The sequence below is a fragment of the Myotis daubentonii genome, chromosome 10, assembly GCF_963259705.1.
Source record: "Myotis daubentonii chromosome 10, mMyoDau2.1, whole genome shotgun sequence".
Classification (NCBI taxonomy): Eukaryota; Metazoa; Chordata; class Mammalia; order Chiroptera; family Vespertilionidae; genus Myotis; species Myotis daubentonii.
The window spans coordinates 45,777,465-45,804,659 of NC_081849.1; the positions used below are offsets into that span (position 1 = coordinate 45,777,465).

Here is a 27,195-nt window from a genome sequence, read left to right on the forward strand (position 1 = left end):
TTATGTCCTGGAGGTTCTCCACTATAACCTCCCACCAGGTAAACACAGTAAGTAGTTTTTAGTTCTAAAAGCTTGAGGACATTTTCATTTCACAGAAATATGTCTATATCATGGAACTGAAGCTTTGATCAGGTGAAAGCCACTCTATAAACTCATTTCATGTTTTAACACTTATTTAGCTTATTCACTAAATATTTAAAAATCATTCACAATTTAGATTATAACTACACTTTTTATTAGAATGGTTGATTTCAGGAGTGGTTGTTTTTTTTTTTTTTACTTTTGTTTTCTGCTCCATATACTTATTACTTCCAAATTTACATTAATGATTCTGTTGGAAAGAGGTAATTAGTTTTGCTTCTTTTTCATGCTTTGTTTCTGTAACAATCAATCTGAACAAATTTTTAAAACACTAACGCAGATTACATTCAAGCTTTATATGTATTTCTGGTTACATAATTCCCCATCGCTAAACTGACACTATACTCTATATGTGCTATAAAAATTGTTTAAAATAAATTACTTTGACTCAGAAATATTTGCTGAACATATAGAATATCTGGCATTAGTTTAGAGACTACCAAATTCATATGTAACCTAAAATACTTATTAGAAATGTTCCTAACTCAATGAATAATTACAATTTTAGTAGACATTGCTAATTAGACAATGTGCAAAGAAATATCAGGAAAAATCAGAAGGACGATATTTCTTAATATTACTTTTTTATGTTAAAAACATTTAACTGTTACTTTAAAAGTTAAAATTTGTAAGTCCACATATTAAAATTTCTAATTAATCTTTAAATCTACAGCTGCTTTTTAAAAGAAATTGCAATTTTTAACTTAACAGATGTTAAATCTGCAGGATTGTTATCAGATTGAAACATTTTTATTCCCTATGTATAAATCATTTCTCATATGTTTCTCTACTGTTAGTTCATTTTTTTTTTTTTTTGGTGAAATAGTTACCATTTCAATGGTCATTTTACCTTTATGTCTTTGTGTTTTAGTGTCATTAAAAAAAAAAGTGTCCTGTACTCTTAACTTACAAACTTCAAAAATCTATATTAAGAGGGATCAGTGAATAATGATTAAAGTTAAATCCACCACCTAATGTAAACAGGAAAAAGTTAAGGGTTTTTAAGTGCTAGAAAGGGGGAGTTCATGGGAGTTATGCTAACTAAGCATTGGAAACTGGTTTTCTGGATCTAGGACAAAATCCTATATAAAAAAAGAGCTAATATGCTAATTAGACAGGATGGCAGGATGACCTTCCAGAATGAGCAGGAGCCAGGGGGTGGGGCTGCAAGGGCTGATCCCCTTGCATGAATTTCATGCACTGGGCCTCTAGTGAATATATAGATTTGCACACAATTAGTTAAAATAAAATAAAATCCCTTGTTCATTTACCAGGAATGTGTCTTCAGTTAAGTCGTGAGGAGAGTTTGATTTGCCAGGGTCATGCAGGTTTCTAGAACAGTGTCAACTTCAGCCTATTGTGCTGAAACACAGCAGTAGTTGATTATCTCCTAGGCAAGCTCCCCTTTCTGTGGGAAATTTTCCTTTGCAATCCCCCTATTCATCTTTCCACCAGAATGAGCACACAGGATAAGCTGCATCCAGAGGTCAGTTCTCCACCACCATCTTGGTCTCAGGTAATCCATTGTGTTTATCCGAGTGGTTTCAGTCTGCTTTTGATATTGTGTATGCGGAATGTGCAACTCAGTTAAGGTCATGTTAATAATACACTTGACAAACTCGTTGCACTCTCCGTGGGTGATAGCAAACTTAGACCTGCTGAACCCAATTCTAGGTGTAAGGTCTGAGAGCTGCTCCAAAAGTACCAAGAGGTAACTGTAAAGATAAAAGAAAAAAAGAATGCTGAAACCCAGGAAAAGGAGTTTCAAGCAGGGAGCGAGTGGTCAACAGTGTAAAATACTGCAGACGAGTACAGTGTCTACAGACTCCGACCTCAGTCAGAGCAGTTTCAGAGAACTGGGCTGAGGAAAGTAGAAGGATGCGTTGAAGTGAGAAAATAGAGACTGGAAATACTCAGGACTCTTTCAAAGCAGCTTGGGGGTTGGCTCTGATTTACATTAAGTACTGCCAGGCCCAATCTGATTTTCCCAGTTCTCTTTTATTTGTGGAGCCAAAAATGTTACTCAGTGTTTGAACTGGTTAAGGCGCCTTAGAAATCACCGACCAACTTGCTTATTCTACAAATGAGAAGAGAAACCCTGAGAAGTGCAATGAGTTTTATTTTTATGGAGATTCTGTGTAATTTTTTAGCCCGTGAATTTTATGGAAGATATAAAAACATATTTAAATCTTGAAGAATTTCTGTAAGTTAGAAAAAGGCTTAAAAGGCTTAAGGGATTCTTAAATTTTCACAGCCAAGGTGTTCGGAGTGGTTAGGTTATAATGATGATTATCATGAGAAGCTTTTCCTTAAAAGTCTTTCCCCTTCTTGGACTATCACTCAGGATACAGTGAATAGATAACACAGTAATAGTAAGGACAAGGGTAATCTTGATCATTTACTGAGCGCTTATGTGCCAACCACCACGTTACAAAACTGCTCACAGCTATTTAACAGGTAAGAAGAGTGAGATTAACTTGTTCTAGATTCAATGAGTTGACTCAAAAGTCTTCTTACGTTGTGGCAAACGCCTTATTTATTGAACTGCCTTGTAGGACCGCTCAAGTACAGAAGAGGTCGTAGGCTGGAAATGTAGGTGTCACGGGTCGCTTCTCTGGGGTGAGATAAACTGCTCCCCTTCCAACACTATCCGTCCATCATCTACCTCTTACACACCCCACATCCACGCCTCATCCCTCCACCCACTCTCGCCCGCTTTCAGAAGGCCCTGCGCACATGACCAAACCTGAGACGCACGCGCCCAGAAAACGGCACAGCTCCGTGCCAAGGTCCAGCGCACAGAGCAACCCAGCCATTCTGAGCGTGGAGGTGCAGCTTAGGGTTTGAGGTAGTTTGGATCCCCGGGCTTCCGTAGGAGCCGGCGCTTCTACGGTCTCTGGCCCCGCCCTTGGCAACGCGCTGGCGTCTTAGCAACCAGCTGGGAGGCGGGAGTAGAAGGCCCCGGGTGGGCTGCGGCGGCGCGGGGAAGGCGGCTCTCAGGTGGCCTTGCGTTCCCGGCGGCAGGCCCTCTTTGAGTCCCTCGGCTGCGGGCACCTTGTAGGACAGAAGAGCCGCCATGCCTCGCCACGCCGAGTCAGCCGCGCCAACAACGGAGGCCCCGGCGGCGGCCGAGACCCAGGGGCCGCGCAGCAAAAGCAAGTCCAGCAGCCCTCGACAAATCCCGGTGATCGGGGTGGTGACGGAGGACGAGGACGCTCTGGTAAGGTCCAGTGTACTTGCCCGGGGAGCTGGGGAGGCGTGGAGGGAGTAGATTGAGATCTGGAGGCGGGGACGAGTTGGGGGGCAGCAACGACGGGAATGGGGGCGCAAGTGGACACGAGGGTATTCCGCGGGACCGAGGTTCCTGTCAACCTCCGGGCATCTATTAGCTGACCCCTCCGAGAACTGCGCAGCTGGCGGGCGGGTCTACCAACCCGCCTGGCAACTTGGGCCTCCAGGTCCTCGCGAGCGAGCGTCCCACCCAACTGAGTAGGGGAGGCTTTGCTGCCGTGCCTGCAAAAGTGTGACTTCGAAGGGCCTGGGGGAAGGAAACATTCTTAGCAAAGACATGAATTTGAACACTTGTTTGCATTGTACTTGTGTATGTAGATCCCTTTTATGTAGTGATGTTCTGGATAGAGGTGTATAACTTTCTCCCGTCTTTAAATTTGCTGCTACTGGATGTGTGTGTGTGTGTGGGGGGGGGGGGGGGGCGGTCAGGAAATTGAGCAAAAAAGAAAAAGAAAGAGAACTCATGGACATGGACAACAGTGTGGTGACTGCGGCGGGGGACGGGGGTGGAGATGGAAGAGGGCATAGAGGGATAAATGATGATGAAAAAAATTAAATTGCTGCTACTAAAACGTACACAGGGAGAAGAGGAAACTGGTGTTAAAATTAGAAATGAAGCATCGTTTTATGTGAAATTTGAAGCTGATTATGGGGTGGGTCAGAGAGGATTGGCAGAGAATAGAATTGATTTTTCTTTTGTTTTTCTCTTTATTTCATTGTGTTATTTTTATTGAATTCATTGGGGTGACATTAGTTAATAAAATTATATAGGTTTCCGGTGTACAATTCTATAATATATTATCTGTATATTGTATTGTATGTTCACCACCCCAAGTCAAGTCTCCTTCTATCACCATTTCCCCCGACTTTACACTATTCTACCTCCCCGCACTCCCCTTTCCCTCTGGTAATCACCATACAGTTGTCTGTATCTATGAGTTGTTTGTTTTTGACTAATCCCCTCACCTTTTTCACCCAGCCTCCAACCCCCTTTCCCTCTGACAGCTATCAGTCTGTTCTCTGTATCTATGAGTCTATTTCTTCTTTAAAAATATATTTTTATTGTTGATATTACAGATATCTCCCATTTCCCCATCGCCCCTCTTCCCAGCCCTTACCCCCACCCCCCACCAGTATGAGTCTATTTCTATTCTGTTTGTTAGTTTATCTTGCTCATTAGATTCTACATGTGAGTGAAATCATATGTCACTTGTAATTGATTTAATTTATTGTGCATATATTTGGTTATGAATTTACTTGTTATAAAAATTAATTCTTTCAAGCTGATCTGTTGAGAAATTTCACTCCAAATGCTCCCTCGGGTCTCCATTGTGGTGGGGGTATTTAGCAATTCCAAGTCGCTTGTTTCATGCCAGGCTTCCATTGCTCCTCCCCAGAGAGCCATGACCAAGCCCTAAAACCTGAATTCTATGGAGGAATCCTGCCCTGCCTCCTCACACTAATGACATGGGGCCACTGTGGGAATTACTGTTGAGACTTTACAAGTCTCAGGCTGCGTAAGGAACCTTGTCTCCTGTGTCCACCGCCTAGAGCCTGGGAGAGTTCCTTGGGAGTAGCCAGTTGACTGGGGACCTCTTCTGCTGTGGGACTAGGGTTGAACTCTCTGAGGATGGTCAGACATTTACACAGCAACCTCGGGGCAACAGCATTTTTGCATGAGGAGGAACAGGGAATTTACCTAGTCAGTTTTGTGGAAGTGTTTCAACCACTTTTTTGTGGGCTGTGGAAAGAAGGACTGTTAAGGAATAGCAGCCTTCCACTCCCAAGGCTTCAAGGGGGCTCAACACTACCGCTGTCCTCCCAGGCACCGGGCAAAGCTGGGAGGCAGGTGAATTTTATATCTTACGGTTCTCATTCATTCTTCCTTTACCTGGTGTAAAAGCGGGTGGAGGACCAGGGTATAGGAGACAGGCAAGCATGGGTTAAAAAGAAAAAGAAAAAAGAGGAAATACTTTTAATAGGCCATTGCCAGAATAGTCCACAACAGCTCAAGTAAAGCAAAACAAGTATACCCGTGTATATGTGTGCACATTTTCTTCCTTCCCTGTTTTCTTTTACTTTTTTCCTTTTATTACTCTTCTTCCAGGGCACAGGATTATTTTCCAAAAAGAAATCAATTTGTATTAATTTAAGTTCCTACCTTGTTAGTAATGACAAGAGAAAAATTCTGAGATGCACTACGTTAAATTACATCAGTGAGAGAAATAGACTGGAGTAGTTAACCAGTTGGCCAGCTGTGGGCTAACAACAGACTGCTCACATTCCTGAAAGCATCTATGTAGCAGACAACTAGATCCTCATATCCCACATATGCATGAACTTTCAAGACTGCTCTTACTGTTGTCAAATGTAGTATTTCCTACTTATAGACTGTGTACCTGTCATAGAACTGCCTCTGCTTCCCCTCCCCCCTCCCCATCTGTAGCCAGTGTAAATTCTTTCAAAACAACTTATATCTTTCTTCCCCAAACATTAAGTATAAAAGTGCCCATCAAGTCCAGGATGTGGACATGTTTGTCTTTTCTCCCTAGCACTGCTGCCCTTCTATCCTTGGCCCTTCCTTGTTTCATTGTCCCCAGTTTTTCTCCCCAGGACCTGGTCCTTTTTTGGCCCAATAAATCATTCTTTTAGAAAAGCTTTCAGCCTCCAAGGTTCTTTTGTTTGTTTGTCTGTCTGTTTGTTTAACAACACCTACTTCAGGAGTATTAACGTTTTATAAAGTACTGAAGAAAAAGTATCTACCAAAAGAAATGAAATAGAATAAACACTTACAGAGCTGGGAGAAATGATCACTTGGGTCTTGTTTGTGATTGCTTTTACAACGGAGGCCCCTCCGGCCGTGAGAAATTAAGTGCAGGTTACTCAGTTTCTTTACTCAGAGCGGGACCTTTGCCATCACTAAAAGGGTAACTTTTTAGATTGGGTAAAGGGGTGTCTAGCAAAATGCAGGGTAGAGGTGAGGTGCCTAATGGCTGTGAGAATAGTCTGTCAACCCCCATAATAGAGACTCAGAGGGGACAAAGGTCCCAGCGAATTCAGGAGGGCAGAATAAGTGGCCCCGGTGTCAATTAAAAAGTAAAGAAAAAAAGATAACGTTTTATTTTATTTTATTTTATTTATTGTCTAAGTTTTACATATGTCTCCTTTTTCCCCAATTGACCCCCTTCCCCATCCCTTCCCAGCCTGGCAAGCCCCCACCGCCCCAGTGTCTGTGTCCATTGGTTATGCTAATATGCATGCATGTAAGTCCTTTGGTTGCTCTCTAACCCCCTCCCCCCTACCATTTGTCTCTAGATCGATCTATTCTTGTTCATCAAATTAACATTTTAGACCCCTGCCTCAAGCCAGTAGAGGAAAAGACTCTTGGAACTCTAGATATTTTCAAACCATTCCACATTTGCAACTTCCTCCTCTGCCTATGCTTGAGAGACAGTGTACCCTGGCAGCTGAAAATGAGAGTGTGGATCCTACCTTAGTTCATTAAGCCAGCTCCATCGTACACTTGAAATCACAAGTTGTGTGCTCTTTATTTCCTATTTATTTTAATACTGCTCCTCTCATTCTAAAAAATCAGAAACCCGTTAGAGCAGTGCTTCTCAGATTCTGATGTACATTTGGAGCATCTGGGGGTCTTACTAAAATGCAGATTCTGGTTCTGCAGATCTGGAGTAGAGCCTCTGGTGTCTGCGTTTCCAACAGGGTTTCAGGTGACGCTGAGGCAGGAGAGTAAGGAGCTAAGAAAGTTCCTCGGCAAGAGGATTTCAGAAACTGAGACAGCTGAACAAATTGGCTGAGCAGTCTACAGCCAGATGCAGGTCACCAGGCGGAAAGCCCCGCGTGCCTAGTATGCTTAGCAATGGGCAATACAGTGGGGCCTTGACTTACGAGTTTAATTCGTTCCGAGACCGAGCTCGTTAAGGAGCTCGTTAACTCAAATTGCTCTGTCAACTCAATGCAAAAAATCGGCGGAGAGACAGCTGGTATCTCAAAAAACTCGTTAGTCGGGACACTGGTAAGTCAAGGCCCCACTGTACTAGCGCTGGACCTCGCCCCCACGACCTTTCCTCCCCTGCATATCACTGGTTATTCAGTGTGGACCCCCTGACCTTTCCTCCCTAGAGATAATATCTAGGCCTCACTTGTATTTCAGCTCCAGGCTCAGAAGAGCAGCCAAACCAGGTGATAACTAAAGACCCCCTGCCCTGCCCTGGTGCTGACCAAGCAGTAGAAAGGGCACACCTGGAAAAGCTGATGCGTATTCTATTGAGAGCTCCTCTAAGACCGCCTCTAAACTGCCAGCCTTCAAAAACCCTCAAAACAAAGGACCCAGTGCGCACTCCCCTTCCCAAAAGCACACCCGCCTTTCCCCTCCCCCACAGGCCTGCATCTCCTAAACATGAAGGGATCCCATGAGACTAGCAACCAGGGGAGCAATGGACAGTGGCAGTCAGGGCTCACCCACTGAACCTGTCTCCAAGGCCCCCTTTTCTCTGACTTCCCAGCGAGCCAGGGCCATCCCACCCACCATGGCTCATTTCTTTCCTATCACGTTTTTAGAGAGCCAAAGCAACCCTGCCTAGACTCTCTCCAGCTGCTTCTTCTACCCTTGGCTCTTCCTTGTTTCACTGTTCCCGGCTTTAATAAACCTACTCTCAAAATCACCTGGACTTGTGCTGTGAAGTCTTTCCTGCACGAAGTCAAGAACCCACACACTGCCAGCCCACCCTAGGCAGACCCACTCAGGGCCAGCTCCCCCTTGTGGTAGCTGTGGTTGTGACTAATAGAGGACCCCATTTCCCACTTGGAGCAGCTATGCTTAGTGTGCTGTAACCGCAGTATGATATGAACCGTGCTGCAGAGTTTCACAGCAGTAAACTCGGAGAGCTGTGGGAGATAGTTTCATATGTATCCGGATTATAAAACAAAATAAACAATAACAACAACAAAACAAAATTCCAACCCTCCACCAGCAGGTCAGATGATATGGTGAAAAACAAGGGGCACCACATTGGGCTTTAAAATAACTACTTGCTCCCTTCCTTGTCACCACAGTGCCTCAGTCAGGCCTATTAATGTGTCACCCTTCTCACCAGCCCTTTGGCTTGCTCCTTCTCCTTTGCCCAGTCTATTTTCCATAAACATCACTTTATCCTCCTCCTTCCTCCCTCTAAGTCCCACCCTTCTCTCTTTAAAATAAAAATAAAAATGTGTCTATTGATTTGTGAAAGAGAGGAAGGGAGAGGGAGAGAGGGAGAAACATCAATGTGAGAGAGAAGCATTGATGGCGACCGAACCTACAACCTGGGCATGTGCCCTGATGAGTAATGGAACCCAGGACCCTTCAGTCCACAGGACATCACTCGACTAACAGCCACACCAGTCAGGGCCCACCTCTCTTTCTTCCGGGATTCAACAGTATCTCCTTATTGCTTACCTCATCTACACTAATAAAAGACAAAGATGCTAAATGACCGTACCATCACTATGCCCTAAGGCCACGCCCACCAGCCAATCAGAGCGACTATATGCAAATTAACCCAACCAAGATGGCGGCCGGCAGCCATGGAGCAGGAACAAGCAGGAGGCTTGGTTGCCAGGGCGATGGAGGAAGCCAACCTTCCCACCTGCCATGAGCCAGATGTGCCCTTTGCTTATGGCAATAAAGTTTCAATTATAGAAGATAAACAAATCCCAGATACCTGCTTCCAGCCAGCCTCCACTGGGAGCTTGGGTGGCTGGGGGTTGTAGCCAGCCTGCAAATAGCCATCAGCCCCTCACCCAGGCTGGCCACACCCTCATGGGGTGAGGGTCCCCGCTGGGGGGCTTAGCCAGCCTGCAAACTGCCCTCAGCCCCTCACCCAGGATGGCCAGGCACCCCAGGGGGAACCCCCACCATGAAGGGGCTGGGGCCAGCCTGCAAACAGCCATCAGCCACTCACCCAGACTGGCCACACACTCATGGGGTGAGGGTCCCCGCTGGGGGACTTGACCAGCCTGCAAACTGCCATCAGCCACTCACCCAGACTGGCCAGGCACCCCAGCAGGACCCCTCCACCCTGAAGGGAGTGTGGCCAGCCTGAAAATGGCCCACAGCCCCTCACCCAGGCTGGCCAGGCATCCAAGCGGGACCCCCACCATGAAGGGGCTATGGCCAGCCTGCAAACTGCCATCAGCACCTCACCCAGGCTGGCCAGGCACTCCTATATAATAAAAGGGTAATATGCAAATTGACCCTAACAGCAGAATGACTGGGAATGACTGGTCACTATGACACACACTGACCACCAGGGGGCAGATGCTCAATGCAGGAGCTTCCCCCTGGTGGTCAGTGTGCTCCCACAGGGGGAGCTCTGCTCAGCCACAAGCCAGGCTGACGGCTGCCAGTACAGCAGTGGTGGTGGGAGCCTCTCCCCCCTCCTCAGCAGCGCTAAGGATGTCCGACTGCAGTTTAGGCCTGCTCCCCGCTGGCAAGTGGACATCCTCCAAGGGCCCCTGGGCTGCCAGAGGGATGGCTGACTTCCAGCTTAGGCCCAATTCCCCAGGGAGTGGGCCTAAACCAGCAGGTGGTCATCCCCCAAGGAGTCCCAGACTGCAAAAGTGCACAGGCCAGGCTGAGGGACTCCCCCCTCCCCCCCCCCCCAGTGCACAAATTTTTGTGCACCGGGCCTCTAGTCTAATATAATTACATTGATCAAATCTCTTCACCTCTTTAGGCCTATTCCCTTTGCTAGTGTTAAACAAAACTTTCATCGCTGAAGCCTTTCCGAAAAAAAGGGTTTATTGAGCCATATGCTGGCCAGAAAAGCCACAGGTCATTGGGCATGAAGCCTGAACCAGCAGCAGCAGCAAGGCTAGATGGAGGAGACAACACGCCTGTGGTCCTGGGGTTGGCGGGCTCTTTTACACATCACATAGGGGGAGGAAGATACAAGTTGTTTGGAAACAATTTACATGGGCTAGAGGTAAAGGGGGTGGTGGAGGGTGAAATGAGGCTAGTCCTGGGATCATACATAGTCCGTAGGGAGAAGTGTTTGTTCCTTTGGATTGCTTGGGGGCAACAGCCTGGAAAGTTCGTGTGTAAGCAAGAAGCAGAGGCTCCTGGTGGTCAGTGGCGCCTGGCTGTTCTCTTTAGATGATCATGGAAATAGCTACCTGGGAGTTAATTCAGGGTTTCAATGTAAGCTCAGAACATAAGCAGTTTTATGTTGGTTTTGCCCTGCAGTTATTAACTGAGTAACCTCTCTGTCTCTTTCTTCCACCCTCTGCCTTGCTGTAATTAATTTAGAACAGCTCAGAATTTTCTTCTTGTCACTAACAGTGAGCCTGTACTAGATGAGTATTTCCCCAAACCTGAGGGACCATCACAACCATCTCAGGAGCTTTAAAAACAAACAGACATTATAGTGTAAAAATGTGCCCTACCCCAGATCTATTCTACAGCATCCCCAGTGTGGAGCCAGGGGCTCTTAAAATGCTCCCTCAAGTGAGTTTAGCCTCAGAACCGCTGAACTAAATGATGTTTAAGGTCTTTGCTTTTCTTAAAGTTCCTCAGCTCGACTTGTCTGTCCTATTTTTAGGGGTTTCCAATGGATAACTGTGCTTTATCTGTAACATTTGCTTGGCTTTGTGCTACTTCCCAAGGACAGAAACCTTGTCTGTTGGGTGTTTTCTGTAGTGTTCCCCATTTCCTCCAAAATGCACCAGCAATATCCAGCACAAAACCAGGTACACAGGAGGTGATATGTAATATTTATTTAACAAGTTCCCTTCTCTCTTTGTGAATTTAAATCTTACCCTGTTGGTGGTGGTGTGAGAACAGCACCAGTTGTTAGATCAGACCAGTGGGGTTAGATTGGACCCGGGTTCAGCAACCTGGGTACTTGAGTTCTGGCTAGGAAAGAATTCAGAGTCAAGACTCAAACTATAAGAGAACATTTATTTGCGAAATCACAGAGGTAGAAGTAATCCATAGATGAAATGAGCTTAGGAAAGTAGTTATAGCAGCAAAGGAAGGGCTCTTGCTTAGAAGTGAGGAAGGTCAAAGTGATACACCTGAGGGGAGGGGGGGAGGGAAAGGGAAAGATGAGGGAATGGGGGGGTGCTGGATCCTCTGACCTAAGGGTGGAGGTCCCAGGGGAAGGTCTCAATAGAATATTGAGCAGCTTTCCAGAGGTGTCCTTTCAGGGTTGTTAATTTTTTAAATAAAATCATTTTAAGTAAATAAATGCATTCCAATACTTATTCTGCAGACTTAAAGTTCAAAAATTGTTTTTGAAAGACATTTTTTTAAAATCAGAATATACGAGTGTAATTGTGAAAGGAAAAGAAAATCTAGACTTAAGAGGCAAAGGAATAATGATCCTGTAAAAATATGGAAATGTATGCATTATAGCTTTAAAAGTCAAAAGTACAATGGTGTTAATACTAAGTGAAATTATGTAAAGCATTTATACTTATACATGTAAATAAAAACAGAAAATAATATGTGAAAATATTTAAAACCAGAAAATAACATAGGTTGTATTTAGATGATAGGAATAAGTAGGATTTTCCCCCTTTTGTATATTTTTATATCATCATGACATCATCTTTTCAAGTGGTTATTTTAAAGTAGAAGTAAGTGTGAAAGGAGGATTGATTAGAGGAAGGAAACAAAGGAGACTGGGATAGCTTAACTCATATGAGAGGAGTAAGCAATTTTGATATAACATTTGAATTAAAAAGAAAATGTTATGCAAGAAAACATTAACCCCCAAGTTAAATATAGCCCAAACTGTATTTAGAATTTGGGGACTTCTGTATTATCATAAATATTTAAACTCTGGATGATAGCACCTCCTGTTTCCTTCCCCACTTACCTACAATGAACTTGCTACTCGAGGCCCAGTATTTGGTGTTGGGGTTGCCAGAAAACAAGTCTTTGCCCTCAAGTGAACTTTGGGGCAGGGCATGGTGAGGGATAAATTTGTAGACCATTTTAGAGCAACACTGATGGGAATTGTAATGGACATATGCTTAGGGTGCGATGGGAGCACAGAGGAGGGACATTTGCTCCACCCTTTTTCATCCCTTGGGGAGGTGACACCTGAGCTGTTGCTTGAAGGATCAGTCTATGGAGGTTAACCCAGGAGACGAATAGGATTGTGACAACATAATTGAAAACAAAGGAGGGGGTCAGGGGTGTTAATGGAGAGTCACTGAATGATTCAGACTGGTTGTGTTCAGATTTGAGGTTTATTATTTTTGCCATAAAGTGGAGGAGGATGTTGAAAGTACAAGAGTAGATGGAGGCAGGGAGAAGAGCAAGAAAGTAATTGAGTGAGAGATGAGAACCAAATAAATCAGTAAGAGGGAATGGGCTCAAGAAATATTAAAGATGTAAAAGCTGTAGAACTTGGAGGTTTCTGTTTTCCAATGTGGATGACAGTGAGAATGCTGGGACCACCTAGAGAGGGAATACCTAGCTCAGAAAGGCGATCTCTACCTCTAGGTTAGAAGTTAGTCTTGTGTGTATCTGCGTAGGCAAACTCAGTGGGTTGTAATGAGATGTGTAATATGTTTGATGAAGAAAAGCGTGGAAGTGCTATTATGCCAGATGCTCTTTTGGGCCTCTTGGAACTAGTGAAACTTAGACATTAATATTATAAGATGATACTAGAATTCAAGAGGTTTGTGTTTTTTTAACTCCAAGATTTTTTTTTTACTCTTAAAAGGTCTCATCTGCTATGTATTCTTCGCTCACTGTCTCTTTGTCATAGGATATTTTTAAGTTGCCAAGGGATAAATAATATCATGAAAATACTATGTTTGATGTAACTTCTTGATTCTCATAGAATACTAAGTGTTGTATGTTTTTCAGGGTGCTTTAAAGCCTATGGACCTAAATAGTATCATCAAACTCCTTGAAGAGACTGCTCAAGTAAGCTTTGAGAGAAAATATTTCTGCTATATCATTTATAAATTGTGATTCCCCTGAAAGGTAACTTGTATTCCCCCCAACATAAATCTCATTTCTCTCCTCTTGAAACCATTTCAAATATTCAAGGACTGTTTAAATTTAGTATGAATTTAGTTAACCTGGTAAGGAAGATGGAGGAGGAGACTACATTTGGTTTTGTGGAATGGACAAATCCATGGTAAATATAAACAGAAGGAATCATAGGAGTAGAAAAAAGACTCATCTGGCCTTTGTATTTGCTTGTTACCAAGTATGATGTGGGGACCAAGGACAGAAAAAGTGTATCATGATATACTACTTAAGTTTTTCTGATTTGAAATCAGGTTAGAGATACATATTCATAATACTCATAGGTAGTTTATTTTGAGAGAAATATTATATAGAATGTAATGGAAATAAAGTTATTTTAGATATAACAAAATTGAGAGCTCAGCATTGGGAAAAAGGATAATAAGTACAAATGCATATATTCCCACACACCCCACTCCTGACATTACCCAAGAACTGACTGACTGCCAAAAAGCCAGCACACACTATGAAATTACTACAAGATGAATATTGCATGCTTTAAGGAAGTGGAAGGTGACAGTGGTAGAGCCAATCAAAACAAAACAATGTCCTGTGATTAGTAGGCACCAAAATTTAGTCATTGTTTTAACATTTTTTAGTCTCTGCATTTTATATAGAAGAAAAAATGCAATAAAAATAATGACTCCATAAGAATTTATCTTTTGCTGGCTATGTTTGTTGTGGACGTTATTTTTAATTGTAAATATATGTGCACTTTTATAAGAAGAAAATTCAACTACATATAGCTCCTACTAGTTGTTATTAAGTATAGACAAAAACAGCTGGGGGGGGGGCGCTATAAAAAATGCCACAGCCTCTTACAAACAATTTAAAGATTAAAAGGATAGAAGTGATTCAGTCATGAAAAGATATCACTGTATAGGGTTTTGTTTTGTTTTGTTTTGTTTTAATTGGCTGAAGCTATTTTGTTTGTACCAGTACACTGGGAATATTTTAGATTACAATTTCTGGAGTCAAGTTGCCAAATTTGACTCCTAACACCACCACTTATTATCTGCCTGATTTTGGACAAATTGCTTAGTGTTTCAGTTTGAGGTTTTTATTCTGGAAAAGAGGAATAATAACAGTATTTTCCTAATGGGGTTGATTTGAAGATTGGCATGTATGTATGGTTCCTAAATGGTCCCTGGCACAGAAAAATGCTCAACATGCTTCCAATGTTGTTACTCTTATTTCTGGAAACAATTACTGCTCTTGTAGTAATCTAGTTTTAATTTTCAATTTCCTAATCAAATTTCCTAATCTTATTTTTACCTTCATGTTTCAGGAAACATTTTATCGTACTTGTAATTATAATACAGTAATTGAATTACAATTTTAATGGACAATTTCTTGATAATTTTAATGTCTACTTTCTTTTTATATTAATAAAAAAGTTATATCGCACCAGTTTTAATAGCATAAAAGAACTAAAACAGATCATTTGTTTTAGGATGATTTAGAAGAAAAACAACTTAAATCTGTCAAGACATTGGTGCAGTATTATCAGAATGGATTTGTATCCTTTACTTATATATGTATGCTTATTTCATTTATCCTGAAATGGGAGAATTTTAATTAGAAAATGTATTCATTTCCTATTGCTACTGTAAGTTACCACAGAGTACCTTAAAACAACATAAAATTTTTGTCTTATACTTCTGGAGGTCAGAAATCCAAACCCTGCTTCACTGAGCTAAAGGGGAGGTGTTCCTTTTGAAGGCTCTGAGGACAACTCATTTCCTTGCCTCTCCGGCTTCCAGAGGTGGCCTGCATTCCTCAGCCACTGGCCCCTTCCTCAAAGTATCATCACTCTCGCCTCTGCTTCTCTCATGGCATTTCCTTCTCTGGTACTCCGCTGCCTCTCTCTTTCCCTTATAAGGACCCTGTGATTACATTGGTCTATCTGGGTAATCTAGGGCAGTGGTCGGCAAACTCATTAGTCAACAGAGCCAAATATCAACAGTACTTCTTCAACATAGACTCACCCAGGCCGAAAACCGACTTCTGCGCATGGGCCACAGTTTCAATCACACTGTACGTGCGCGCCAGCACGTGGTATTTTGTGGAAGAGCCACACTCAAGGGGCCAAAAAGCCGCATGTGACTCGTGAGCCGCAGTTTGCCGACCACGGATCAAGGGTAACTTTCTCATCTCAAGATTTTTAACTTAATCACTGAAAAGTCCCTTTGTCACATGAGATAACTTCACAAGTTCTGGGCATTAGGATGTGGACATCTTTGGACAGGCCATTCTGTTTACCACAGAAAATAGCTAACATTTTGTGTGTTTTTTTCCACAAAATTATATTTTTCATTTATCAGAAAATGTAAAACTGAAAACAGTACAATGCAGTTAATTTGGTGTAGATAATGGCAGTTCTAAAGACACAAAGAGACAGTGGATGAGGTTAGGAGGGCCACGTAATCTTATTTCTACCAATTTACTTGAGTACTTCTACAGTTAATAAGCTTATCATATTATAGGCATAACAGCACCTCATGAAAGTTGTTAAGGAAGACTAGATGAGAAGACATGCAAAGTGCTTGATAATCTGCAAAACATTACATAAACAGAAGATAGTATCCTCACTAAATATACCACCTTGATCAGAATATGTGGAAACTCCTGTGTCTCAAAACTCATGCTTAAGAACTAATTTGTTGTTGGGTAGCTGTTGTTGTTTTAATCTTTGCATAATATAATAATTTTGCCACAGGAAACCCTCACTTTCTGTAGTCATCTTGCTACAAAATCTATGAGATTTGTTTATGTACCAGTTGGGGTAATAGAAAAGGTGCTTTTACCTGAAGATCTATAGGTAGTACATTTTGCTTTCATACTAGTTTTAAATGAAATAAGATCTCAACCAATTTAAATCTTAAAAACAAGAGAATGCATCTCAGTAATATTAAGAAAGTGATGCAGAAAAGTAAGATAAGTTGGGTTTCTTATTCTGGAGCAGTTAATGTTTACTGTGAGTGGGTGGAGATGAAGGATATGATTAAGCCATTAAGTTAATTTTTTTTTCCAACTAAATCCGCAGGGTAGTAGTTGGTAATCAAATTCTAAAGGTGTCGTGAGAGGAGAAAAAAATATTTTGAGTAAAGGGTCACTGAGACAAAACTCAAATAATATTTCTTTAAAAATATGGTTCTAAGTTTTCATCTTTAGTCTTTCAAATTAGTATAATTAAAATAGTGTCGCCCAGCCAGTGTTGCTGAGTGGCTGAGCATTGACCTAGGAACCAAGAGGTCATGGTTCGATTCCCAGTCAGGGCACATGCTCAGGTTGGGAGCTTGATCCCCAGTTGGGGGCATGCAGGAGGCAGCCAATCAAAGATGTTTCTCTCTCATTGATGTTTCTATCTCTCTATCCCTCTCTCTAAAAAAATAAAAATATCAATAAAAACATTTTTTAAAAAATCTCAACCATATTTAACATTATAGGAATTCTATAGATTTTCTTGGCACAAGTGTTATAAAGAATATGTTCATAAATATAAATATATGAATCTTAATTTTATTTCTTAACTAAAAATACTAAAGCCCCTAAGGGATTTGGCACAGATATTTAAAATTCTGAATCTGTGTGCAGAAAAAATTGAAAACCAGCCTCCTTTTCTAGAGCCTGCCTATAATATCATAAAATTATGTGGGTAAGTTGTTTTCCTTTAACTTTATTTTATATTAGCGTGCAGCATTTTATTATGTTTTATTTTGCATTATAAAAGATATTATGCATTATGGTGTAGCAAAGTGATGCAGAACTCAGAAAACTTCACTTGATCACTTACCAGCAGTTGGTATTTCAAAGGTAGTCAATTTTATTGTAGTCTGAGATCGCTTGCCACAAGTGATTAAACTGCAAATATATTTTAAAAAATTTTCATAATAACTTGCTCTCACAGTAATGATAAATCTGAGATGAAACCAACAAATTGTAATATCTTTAGAGAATCCTTGAGACAATTTATGGACAATGCTTAATAGTTTTAGTCTAGTTTTCTTCTCTCCTTAGAAAATTTGACTCTCAAAGATATATTAGGTTCTGGTTCATGTTTAATTGATTTCCCAAATTTGAATAAAGAATAAAATGTCAACAATTATTTTTGATATATGTTTTTAAGGTAATTAGAGGTCAGAATTATAAAATTAATCTGCACAATCCTCTGTGCTGTTGTTTCTCCAACCATTTTGGGGAACTAGGAATATTTTCTGCTTCCTTTCTGCCACATACTGGCTAATCAAGATACACATTAAAATCTCTGTTTTTACGCTGAAACCAGTTTGGCTCAGTGGATAGAGCATTGGCCTGCGGACTGGAGGGTCCCGGGTTCGATTCCGGGCATGTACCTGGGTTGCGGGCACATCCCCAGTAGGAGATGTGCAGGAGGCAGCTGATCGATGTTTCTCTCTCATCGATGTTTCTAGCTCTCTATCTCTCTCCCTTCCTCTCTCTGTAAAAAATCAATGAAATATATTAAAAAAAAAATCTCTGTTTTTAGTTTTCAATAAAATATAGTAGAGGAGATTCTTAAAGTAGAAATAAACCTTCCTAGCAATTTAACCTTTGAAACTTTCCTACCAAATTAGCTTTTTAAATACTGTGTTTCTTTTAATATGCAAATATATTAGTGAGACTGTATACCTAGTAGGTTTTAACTCACATTTTTAGGTTTAGCAGCAATAATATTTAAATTTTTATAATTACATTTACTTTTTTGATATCAGAACAAAATAATCAAAAATAATTTATTGAATGCCTTTGTCATGCCTTCCTTTTTAATAGCAACCATGAAAAATAAAGACCTAAAGAATCACTCTGGTGCTTTCAAGGAACTTTAATATAAATTGGCAATTATGATATTGATGTGAGATCATATATATAAAATGTTGAATTTTGAAGCTGTGCAAATCCTAGAAAACAAGGTTCATAAGTATGACTTTCAACATCAGTGCCCCTACAGAGCTCCATCAAGGACTTGTTCTCTATGAGAGCTGTGACTAAGTATTTCATTATGTAATATGATAAATCTTTTTATTTTTTTATTTTATTTTTCTAAAATATATTTTATTGATTTTTTACAGAGAAGAAGGGAGAGGGATAGAGAGTTAGAAACATCGATGAGAGAGAAACATCGATCAGCTCCTGCACACCCCCTACTGGGGTTGTGCCCGCAACCAAGATACATGCCCTTGACTATAATCGAACCTGGGACCCTTGAGTCCGCAGGCCGACGCTCTATCCACTGAGCCAAACCGGTTAGGGCGATGAATCTTTGTTTTTACACTCTTTACTTTCCTTCATATTTCATAATTGTTCTTAATTTTATTTTTCCCCCTACTTTCCTAATTTCTGCTTTTGTCCTGCATTTCTCCATACCTCATCCTCACTTGATTCACTTTTCAAGATATTTTGGGGAGATAAAAACATTGAAAGTAAAATACAGCCTTTCTGTTTTGGCCTATGAGTAGTATGCTTTCCTTATTGCATCAGAACTATAATGCTTACCCTAGTTGGTTTGGCTCAATGGATAGAGCATCAGCCTGCGACCTGAAGAGTCCCGGGTTTGATTCCAGTTCAAGGGCACATGCGTGGGTTGCAGGCTCTGTTCCCAGTAGGGGGCGTGCAGGAAGCAGCTGATCAATGATTCCCTCTCATTGAAGTTTCTATCTCTCTCCCTCTCCCTTCCTCTCTGAAATCAATAAAAATATATTTTTTAAAAAGAACTATAATGCTTATCTTTTTTCCTACACTTTTTGGTGGAAAACTCTTCTGATGCTTTAACTTTTAGGTTGTTTCCTTTGGTAGCAAAGGAAAAAGTTTGAAGGATGAGTATAACTAATTTTTAGAGTTTAATATGTTATTTGTTGCAAATGAAACATTTTGACCAACACTTGAAAGAAACTTCTGTGGCATTTATAAAATTTTCCTTTTCATACTTTGCCCTTGAAATATCTTTCAATTCCAATTGGTGCATATATATAAATCTCCACATGTGATATTTCTAAATGCTGTTTTTCAACTATTTGGTTAATTTTTCTTGAAAAGTGTTAATTAATAGTCCTATATATAGTACATATAAGATATAATATATGTATTATATTTTAAACAAATAGTATAGGAGCTTCAAATTTTAAATTCATAAAATGCCAACATAGTTTTTTCTTTGTGTTTAAGAACTTTTATATCTCCTTTGACATTTAGACAAATGACTTAGGTTCTACTGCCTTTTATAATTTCTAAATAAATATTTTCCAAATAACTTTGATCATAGTAATTGTGAAATGTGATCCTAATATAATTAATATTTGTTAACTTTAATTTCTTAGTGTCTCACAAAATATATCTGTTATTTTGTGGACAGCAACTGATCCAGTTAATAAGGGAAAGGTCATTGCCTTTTAAGGACAAATAGACCATTGATCTATTAACTAGTTTCAGAAACTTCCGAAAAAGCCCTTGAACAGCTTTTAAGTTACAGGTAAGCCCGGATCTGTGATTTGTAGCAGATTATCCAATGTCTTCCTAGTTTTGATGGAAGTACACCTATAATCCCTTATTATTTTGCCTCCAGAGAGAAAGAGGATTTTTAAGGGTTTGTTTTTTTTTATGCAGTATTGCAAGATGGCTTGCTTAACCCTCACCTTATGCCCACCTCTCTTCACTTTTATAAGTCTACTTTATTTTATTTATTATTGTTCAGTTAGATAGAAACACACAAAAAAAATGTTTTTGATAGTCATCAATTCCCCAGGGCTAAAGAATAGAATATTAATCTCATTTTATTCTTTAGAAAAGAAAATTTTCCCTGCTTTCCAAGTGATGCTTCAGTTAAGGACTTTATGAAACATAACTTGTACTTTCTTTATTCTTATTGAAGCTTGCCATTCTTGAAAAAGAAAGTATCAGATGAAATAACATATGCTGAAGATACTGCTAAATCAATCGCGCTTCTGGGTAAGTTAAGATTTTTTTAAGATAGAGGATTATAATATATCGGGCCTGATTGATAAGAAATAAATGTCTCTTTCACTAAATTTGACTAAGACTCCTTCTCCAAATCTAGGCTCTTGTTTTCTGGTTGAAAATTTATCATAGTGTGCTTGGTGATAACTTTTATATTGTTTTCCCCTCGAGTCTTTTATGATGCCAACAAGACTCTGTGTTCTTAAATATAAGGACTGGCAGATACTTCTGTGTACTTATTTGTCTTGATGTTATTTAGTGCAATTGAATATTTGTTAACTTTTTTTGTAAATTAGAAGTATGTGTCCCTCTCAGTAATCCCAAAAATGTTTTCAACTTTGCACTCTAATAATTCCTAGAATCATTGAAAGCCAAATTGTTCAGTAAACAACCTAATCATAAAATGGTGGAACATTAAGAACTTGAGCATAATATACATAAACATGAAGGTACCTGTGTTTTCTATTCAAAATATGAAAAACATAAAACAGCAGGCTTTGCTTTTTGGTTATTGCTTGATTTTCTAAAGAAAGAAAATAATTTTCTGGGAAATGAAATCAGTCAAACACTAGCTCTTTGATTCAGCCCTTGAGTACATGACAGCATGTTCCCAAAACAATTCCTACATTAAATTTATACTTATTAATTTAGGTCCTTGTTTGTATAAGGGAACCAAAAGGTACAGAATTGGCCCAGCAAATGAAAAATAAGTACTTACTGAACTGTTATGTTCCCAGTATTATATTCCATACTGAAAGATGAGAGAGACTCAACTGGAATAAGTAAACAGCATTTTTAATTTTTAACATAGACACTAACACTTTTAGGTCTAAATATGTTTCATCATTCCTAATTGTAGATATCTTGGGAAATATTATTATGGTCTAGAGTAGGTGAAATATCAAGAAAATTAGGATACCCACGAGGAATTAGATAAGGTGACCTTAAGGAGCAGGTGGGCTGAAAACTAATGGGAAACTTGAATGGTGAATCTCTACCATCAGTGGAAATTTACAATAGGAAGCCAACCCAAAAGAAGACATGGTATAACAGATAACAAGCGTAAGTTTGGTTGATAACATTTTAAAAATGCCGCTATTGCCCTTATTGTTTTTAAATGTTGCCTCCAAGAGTGTTGGTAGTCATTTATACGATAAATACAAGGCCCATTTCTTACTGTGTCAGTTTGCTCTTTGCTGGATGACTGCCCACCTACCAAACACACTCCTGTCGCACTTGAGGGCAATATGAACTCAGTTTAAAACGAGCTCTCTTTATATTGTTCTTTAGATCCCACATAAAAATGAAATCATATGGTACTTATCTTTCTCTGGCTTATTTCACTTAGCATATTATTCTCCAGGTCCATCCATGCTGTTGAAAATGGTACGATTTCATTCTTTTTTCTGACTGAGTAGTATTGTGTAAATATACCATGGCTTTTTATCTACTCATTTACTGATGAGCACTTGGGCTGCTTCCAAATCTTGGCTATTGTAAATAATACTGTATTGATTTTCTGATGAGATATTTTTTTAAAAACATATTACTAACACTTTATGCTTAAATTTGCAAATAAACTATGACAGTGTTATTAAATAGTATCCATTTATCTTTCTGGCAGGTAACTTAATGAAAATACCAAGTTCTGAATTGAGGATACAAATTTGTAAGTGTATTGTTGACTTTTATCATGCAGAACCATCAAAGAAGCATATTACAGGTGAAGTTTTCAGTGGTCTTTCAGTAATAACATCCTATCCTATATAATAAAGAGCTAATATGCAAATGGTCATCACACCCTCATGCCATCACACCATAATGGCTTAGACACTCAACACTGGGGAAAGAGGGTTGGAGACCAGCCAGGCACAAATGAGCTCGCGAGAGGAATGGGGAGCAGCCAGGCTGCGGCCCGGGAGAGGGGCAAGCCGCCCACCCCACGGTCCTGGGTGCATGTGGCTGCGGCCCAGGCGAAGCTGCCTGCCCACGGTCCCCTGTGGCTATAGCCAGCCTGGGTGAAGCCAGCCCAGGTCCTGGGTGCCTGTGACCGGCCAGAGAAGGGAATCCTGGGTCTCAGGTGCAGGGTGAGGCAGAGGCGGTTAAGGGCGATCAGGCCAGCAGGGGAGCAGTCGGGCAATCAGGCAGGCAGGCAAGAGATTAGGAGCCAGTGGTCCCGGATTGCGAAAGGCAGTCAGACATCCCCTGAGGGGGTCTCAGATTGGAGAGGTTGTAGGCCCCGCTGAGGGACGCACCTCCTGTGTGCGAATTTTGTGCACCAGGACTCTAGTCCTATATAAAAGGCTAATATGCAAATCAACCAAACGGTGGAATGACCAGTTGCTATGACATGCACTGGCCACCAGGGGGCAGATGCTCAACGCAGGAGCTGCCCCCTGGTGATCATTGCACTCCCACAGGGGGAGCACGGCTCAGTCAGAAGCCAGGCTCACTGCTGGTGAATACAGCTGCGGTGGCGGGAGCCTCTCCAGCCTCTGCAGCAGCACTAAAGATGCCTGACTGACTGTTAGGCGACATCCCCCAAGGGCTCCCAGACTACAAGAGGGTGCAGGCTAGGCTGAGGGACAAAAATTTTATACATTTTTTTAAATTTTAGATTTGCATGATATTTTTATTTTGATGCTAAATATTTATGATGTAATTTTTAAAGTCATACCCAAATTAGTGTAATTACTATTATTAGTTAATGTCAATAGTGTTGCTAATATTATTTATTCTTTTCTAATTGTGTGAATCACACTGAATTGGGTGATATTAAGCAAAAAGCACTGGCACTGTGGAGGATATCATGTCATAGTTTCTATAATTTATAATCAATCTAGGAAGGGAGAGAATATATAAATTATATTTTTTAAGTTACATGTTTCTTAGGATAAGTGGAAATAAGACTCCGTGGTAGAAAACAAAGATTACTTCTATAAACTAAGGGAAAATGTGAAGATATCTGAAGTAAAGAAATGAATAAAAATATTTTTAAATGCCAGATTTGCACTATGGATGAGACAGACAAGTGGAAGTGTTTGGTAGAGAGTAGACATTAGATACTAAAAGAAGAGACCAGAAATACAGGTTTGGATTTTATAGAAATAGAGATGAAATTGAAGCCATCAGAATGGTTGAGTTTGCCAAAAGCAAGGGAACAAGAATAACATCATGGAGAGGGTCCCTACTGAACTTTGGGAAAAAAATGATTCAAAGAAATTGGCAGTGAAGGGAGGTTTAAAGAGAGGAAGAGAATTTAAAGATGGGCACGTCTTGAGTGCCAATGAATGAATGTTTGATGAAGGAAGAAATGGTCTCAGTGGCCAGTACTGCAGAGGCTTCTGTAATTGAGGAAAGAAAAGGCCAGTGTGGTATCTGGAAAGCTGTGGCTAATCTTTGTCAGATTATTACCATAAAGTGGTCAGAGCAGGGGCAGGATTAAAGAGCATTCTGAAAGTGGAGGCAATGTGAGTGAATGCAGACTTATATTTTAAGATCAGAAGAAGAAGGAAGATGGCTAACAGCCTAACTGGTAGCAAGATAAAATAAAAATATGTTGTTTTGAATTCGTCTAAAAATGAAGTTTGTAGGCCTAGGAACAAGAAGCTAGTATGTGGGAGATGAGAGGGTGAAAATCCCAAAGTAAGCATGAGAGGATGGAATTAAGAGCAAAAGCTGAGGGTTAAGCTTGGTAAAATAGAGGCACTCTTCTTTCAGATAGAAAGGGACGTGTATGAGATACGACAGAGGAGTGCAGGTGCCGAGAAGTGAGCTTGACCTTACTTTGATCGGGCTCTGAAAATTAGGAGCCATCGACCAGGCTCTCGCTAACTGTTTCACAGTTGATTTTAAGTGATGGGCACAGCTGGACATCTGCGGTCACAGCTGAAAAGTCCTCAGTAGAGCAATTGTAAGAGACACAGCCCGGGAGATAGGAATCAAGGCCTTAATATTTCTATGTCTTTTTATAGAATTGTAAACTCAATAGAAAAAGATACAGTGATATAAAGTATACATTTTGGTTTGTACCTACCATAGAGCATTATGCAAGTAAAACTTATATGTGACAAGGGGAAAAGCTTACTATAAAATGTTTAGTGGCTGCAGTAGAATATACAATTCTGCATATATGTAGTATATTGCTAAAGTAATATGCATACATTAAAGTGTCAGCAGAAAATATATCAAAGTGTTAATATTGTTATCTCTAGACGGTGAAATTACAGGCAATTTTTGTTTTCCTCTTCGTACTTTTTAAGTGCCAAACCCATCACAGGAGGGGACGGCCTTGAACAGGGTCAGACCTCAAATTCAGAAAGATAAGACAGACTGAGAGACATCTCAGAACTATGGCAAGAAATCTAGTTGGTCTCAAAAGTCAAGAAGTCAGGGAGGTAGGTGAGTTATATCACTGAGAGAGAAAATAGCTGCATCTCAGGTGAGCAAACATGCACTGATGTTCGTTTAATCTCATTACATGTAGTTGGGCAGGCACCTGTGCAATTATGTCAACAGGAGAGGTAGTATTTCCCATGAAAGCTAAGGAAGAAGGAAATTCTTGTGGGACATACCACCAAGAATCAAACTTCCCTAACATACCATTACATTCACTAGCATCTATTAGAACAGCATTACCTCTTATTTCATTGCCAACATCACATAATTGCTGGTTTTTGAAAGCACTGAAGTAATGCGTTGACTTGAACAGTGAAAACATTCAGTGTCTGTAATCATGACTTTTTTTTAATGGAAAGATATATCTACTGACAAATAAAAAATATTGTTCCTTTTCAGAATTTAAGATGTGCCCCCAAATTTGTGGGATCAGCAAACTATGGACCACAGGCCAAAAGGGCCCACTATAAATAAAGTTTTATTGGAACATAGCCATGCCCACTTTTTTTTATATTGTTTATGCCTGTTTTTATGATATGGTAGCAGAGTTGAGTATTTGCAGCAGAAACCTTATGACCCACAAGGTCTAAAATTGCTGGCCCTTTATAGAAAAAGTTTGCCTGTCCCTCTGCTAACCATTTTAATATGCCATACACTTTTTAAACATTTTGTTGTTATTGTTGTTGTTTATTGATAAATTACTCATTCCTTTGTCTTAACGTAGATGATACTATGTGAAATAACTGAACATATTTATTAACTAATTGTTGTTAGGTTACCAGCAAGCTAGCTCAACATATAAGATTCAAATGGCTGAAGTCGGAGGATTGGCAAAAACAATGGTTCAGTCATTGGCCTTGCTTGAAAATCAACTTGTTGAGAAACTTTGGGTACTTAAAGCTCTGCAACATCTCTCAACTTCTGGTTTGTATATTATTAAATATGAACACTTCATTCCCCACTAATTTTGTTAATATTTAATGTCAAGACTGTAACATACATTATTTTTATTTAAATTTATTTTCAGAAGTTAATTGTACTTTAATGATGAAAGCATATGCAGCCAGTGGCATCTGTGCTCACCTCAATGACCCAGATCCCTCTGGGCAGCTTCTGTTTCGCTCATCAGAAATACTTTGGAACTTACTAGAAAAATCGTCAAAAGAAGAAATCATAAAACAACTTAGTAACCTGAAGTGTTTGCTGTAAGTATATGTGGTTAACTAGGAATGTTTTTTAACCTTGTGACATAACATTTTTGTTTGCATTTGTGTTTCATTGGGCTTTGACTCATGTAATGGCTATGTTTCAGGACATCTCTTTTGTGCCGTTGTATAAATGCATCTGCACATAACAAGCCCCCCTTTTTTTTCTACATGGAAGGAATTTAAAGTAGCTTGTTAACAAAACTAAATTATGTCTTTGAATATGTATAAAGTAAAATTAGACATTTAAAAGAACTATTTCATTTGTTCATTCAATAAATGTATTTTTGAATACTTATTGTCTTCTAATTACAGAATAAACATTAGCAAAAATAAGAGTAAGCCTGTGAGTTACTCATTCATTTATTTATTAAGTAACTATTGTTTGCTCTGTGCCAAGTTCAGTAGTAGGCCATAGAAAGACAATTGGAAACAATACAGACATGGTCTCTGCTTTCCTGGAATTTGTTATGTTAGGAGAGACAGACAATTAAATAGGCATCTAATTGCGAGCCTACTAAATGCTATGGAAGACATTATCGTAAGGTGCCACGTGTTTTCCAGGAGAGGGTGAACCAGTCAGTACATTTTTGTTTGCAAGTGACTGAACATTCAACCCAACTGATTGAAGCAATTATAAGAAATTTGTGAGCTATTGTAACTACAAAGTCAAGTGTAAAACTGGTTTCATGTGCAGCTGTATTCAAAGTCTAGACTCACAGCATCATAACCCAAGATCACACCAGAGAGAAAGTGTGCTCTTCTGAAAGCACAAAGAAAATTCTTGGAATTGAGTCCCTGTGGGCCCTGAGCATTCAGTGTTGGCCATATGCTCATTCCAGAGTGAATTACTAGTGACCAAGAGAAAGAATGCTCTTTGGCTAAAAGGAAGCTGAAGGCTGCTCACAAAACCAAACGTGAGGAAAGAGGGAAGCCTAAATAAAAACAAGGGTACTGTTATCACAAGAAGGGCAAGTGGGTCCTCGGAAGCAAAGCAACAGCTGCGCATTGTGCAGGGAGCCTGACCCAGAGAGTTACTGAATGCTTCCTCATGAGCCCTAACCTGGTATCTGAATAATAAATACAAACTGGCAACACAGGAGGGTTTTGCAAGCAGAGAGCATCCTAGACAAGAGAACA

General features: G+C 40.1%; 1 protein-coding gene across 3 annotated transcripts in view; it reads left to right on the forward strand.

Moving 5' to 3' along the window:
• Positions 1-2,879: 2,879 nt before the first annotated feature.
• Positions 2,880-27,195, forward strand: part of CFAP69 (cilia and flagella associated protein 69) — a 64,612-nt gene continuing 40,296 nt past the window's right edge. The window contains exons 1-8 of one of the 3 annotated variants that reach the window (XM_059712248.1): positions 2,881-3,361; positions 13,313-13,372; positions 14,934-14,999; positions 17,029-17,138; positions 20,367-20,443; positions 22,077-22,175; positions 25,625-25,774; positions 25,878-26,055. In XM_059712248.1, the coding sequence (XP_059568231.1) occupies positions 3,218-3,361; positions 13,313-13,372; positions 14,934-14,999; positions 17,029-17,138; positions 20,367-20,443; positions 22,077-22,175; positions 25,625-25,774; positions 25,878-26,055 (884 nt within the window). In that variant the 5' untranslated portion in view covers positions 2,881-3,217. Of the gene's footprint in view, positions 3,362-13,312; positions 13,433-14,933; positions 15,000-17,028; positions 17,139-20,366; positions 20,444-22,076; positions 22,176-25,624; positions 25,775-25,877; positions 26,056-27,195 lie in introns of those variants that run through there. The other 2 variants (XM_059712250.1, XM_059712251.1) reach the window with 2 other exon arrangements.